The sequence below is a fragment of the Anarrhichthys ocellatus genome, unplaced genomic scaffold (genome assembly GCF_004355925.1).
Source record: "Anarrhichthys ocellatus isolate YVR2014 unplaced genomic scaffold, GSC_Weel_1.0 scaffold6687, whole genome shotgun sequence".
In the NCBI taxonomy this organism is placed as follows: Eukaryota; Metazoa; Chordata; class Actinopteri; order Perciformes; family Anarhichadidae; genus Anarrhichthys; species Anarrhichthys ocellatus.
In genome coordinates, this window is record NW_022286661.1 from 1 (window position 1) to 2,748 (window position 2,748).

Genomic DNA, 2,748 nt, shown 5'->3' on the forward strand with positions numbered 1-2,748 from the left:
TCTGTCTGTCTCTCTCTGTCTGTCTCCGTCTCTCTCTCTCTGTCTGTGTCTGTCTGTCTGTCTGTCTCCGTCTCTCTCTCTGTCTCTCGCTGTCTCTCTCTCTCTCTCTCGCTGCTCCTGTCAACAAGGTTTCAGCTCATTTCATCCTATTGTCTTCTCCCCGCTGCTCACTCAATCGTTCCCTCATTTGTTTGAGAACTGTAATTCATGTGCCTTGAATCAGAACATAGATCTAAAAAAGTCTCTAAATGAAGTCTAACCAGCCCTGGAACCGTTCCGCTAAGTTGTCCGCTACACTAACGACAGTCTGGTTGTCTTGTTTGAATGTAATGTTCCCTACTGGTGGCTCAAGAGAACATCCTAAAGTCCAAGCATCACATTTAAATAGAAATCTTTCTGTTCTTGTATCACGGAGAATGATACGAAACACATAAATAGCAAGTGGAAATTTAACCAGGTGAGACGTTTCAAAAGCAACAACTATTTAACAGTCTGCTTGATGTTATTGCCTCTGTCTCCCACCCAGGATGAAGTATATATGGACCGGCCACATGTGTGCAGTCGCGGCCTACGGTGTGTGTGGGAAGGAGCTGTGGACTCTGCTTCTCAACGCGCTCAGCTGCAACAGCAAAGTTCTGGTGAGAGCTCACAGCGGCTGCACTTCCTGCTTCGAAACATCTGCAGCACTGCTTTTCTTTTCCTTTGATGTCTTTGAAAGCTATATTTACCTGCAAACTTGTTGCTTTTCGGCGAAATTCGCCGTTTTGAATCGAAATATATCATCCACGTGAATCGTGTAGATCCGTAGAATATAAATGTTATATAAATATTCTCCCGGGGAAGCATTCCCCTGCACCCCCCGACAGGGTTTCGGGTTCGCGTGCTTGTCACCTCTTATGAGTTTGCAGGTATGATTTACACTCAGGGTGTCATGCATTCTCCTGAAACACAATTCAGTTTGATTTTACATTTGAAACTTTTTTGTGCGTGTCGTTTTTTTAAGTGTTTTTGTTGTTTTTTTCTTTGGGCGCGTGTAAGTTGGAACAGGTGGAGCGGGTAATTGTGTCGTAATTGTTGTAATTTTGAGCTTTTTTCATTTCTGAATCGCAGCTATTACACCCCTGTTACACACATTCAGCTTTTAAAGCTGCGCTTGTCACAGATCAGATTGTTGTGTGTAATGTGAAGATGTAGCTGGTAGTGAAGAACATCACCTGCATCAAGTCCCCATGTGCTCTACCTTCAGCCCCTTTTGAGCTCCAACATGACTCCTAATTAATGCTAATGTTATTCCAAAAAAAAAGGTTGATACAGCTTTAAAGTGTTACGCACAATTTCATCATGTTTACCCTATTACATGTAAAAATGAATATATAGTATATACATGGGCAGGTCCACAGTGTTACTCTTGTCCACTTTGAAATGCCCAGGTCATTTGTTTCTATACAAACACAAGGTCTGTGTTTCACTATCAATACCTTTTATCTTAGTTTCATAATATATACAGTATATAAAACATATAACAGTGCTCTTATGTGACGGAATACACCAAACACCCGAGAGCATTTGGTGTGGTAACAAGAGCAGCACGACAAGAGCTTTGCCCAAACCAAATTCAGTTTCAAATAAGTTATTATTTATCTGAGCAAACAGACGTTAAATTGACGTTGCATTACATTTTCGGTGCTCAGGAAGCATTGAGGTTTGACACAAAGTTCCAGTGAACTTTGTGTTCGATGAGCATGCCGCTGGCCTCTAACAGCACCGCAATGAGACATGATATCTCCCCTTTCTATGACTTGAGGTGCCCTGTGAGTTGCATTCGACTCCACAGCCTCTGCTCTGGACTGGTGATGATGTCGCCAGTGAGGCCACTAGGTGTCAGTGTGGTCATAACATAACATGACAGCAACAGCATTTGGCTGAGATAAGATGTGATACTTGTGATGTGATACTTGTGCGCAATGCTGCCCTGTCCGTCTGTTAACCCCCCGTTATCTCATTCTGTGCTCGTCTTCATTTTGAGGTATATCTCAGTTTGACTCTCACCTTTCCCGATTGTGTGCTCTCATTTGGTCACTGCTGTTTTTCTTTCCCTCGTTTCGCAGTTGAGGCTCGTCAGACACGCCGTCCCACTGTTGGTGATCGGTTGCCTGTATTACAAGGTATGCCGTTTCCTCTGCCTGTCTTGTGTTCACCGTCTGTATAGTTGGTCTCATTCCGGAGCCGTTTGTGAGAAGCTGTGCGCAACGACATGAGAAAAGTGAAAAAAAGCAACCTGAAATGGAAGTTGCAGGAGAAAATGAGAACGAGCAATTGGATCGTAATCAGGACACCCGGAATGAATGCATCCCTGTTTATTTATTTCTCTCAGTCCGAAGAGTCTAAATGGATGTCACACACCCTGCTGTATTCAGTGCAGTGAGGAGATGCTATTTAAGATATGTCGCTGGCTTTGACGCTCTGCTTCACGGCCTTTATGAATCTCCGTCACCTGTCTGTTTCCTTCTAGTTCTGGCCTAAGCTGATGGAGGAGCTATCAGAACTGAGGGAGTTTTTTGATCCAGACACTGTGGAGCTCATGACCTGGATTAGGTACACACACACACACTTACACTCTCACATCAAATTGAAGCAAATCTGATTAGGTTGTTTACACCGATCAAGTTTCACTTTGCCTGATGTCCTTGATTAGTCTGTCTGTGTGTGTGTGTGTGTGTGTGTGTGTGTGTGTGTGTGTGTGTGTGT

The 2,748-nt window shown here is 43.6% G+C and overlaps 1 protein-coding gene across 1 annotated transcript; it reads left to right on the plus strand.

The window, feature by feature from the left end:
• Window positions 1–107: 107 nt before the first annotated feature.
• On the plus strand, window positions 108–2,742 carry LOC116380286 (probable C-mannosyltransferase DPY19L3). Its single transcript, XM_031842228.1, has 3 exons — window positions 108–638; window positions 2,109–2,165; window positions 2,513–2,742. The coding sequence occupies exons 1-3, from the start codon at window positions 528–530 to the stop codon at window positions 2,642–2,644; spliced, it is 300 nt and encodes a 99-aa protein (XP_031698088.1). The 5' UTR covers window positions 108–527; the 3' UTR covers window positions 2,645–2,742.
• The last annotated feature ends 6 nt before the right edge of the window (window positions 2,743–2,748 follow it).

Coding starts and splice junctions, on each gene's coding strand:
- LOC116380286 (XM_031842228.1), top strand. CDS start 528: ATGAAGTATATATGGACCGGCCACATGTGTGCAGTCGCGGCCTACGGT. Junction 639..2,108: donor GCTGCAACAGCAAAGTTCTG/GTGAGAGCTCAC, acceptor CTCGTTTCGCAG/TTGAGGCTCGTCAGACACGC. Junction 2,166..2,512: donor TCGGTTGCCTGTATTACAAG/GTATGCCGTTTC, acceptor GTTTCCTTCTAG/TTCTGGCCTAAGCTGATGGA.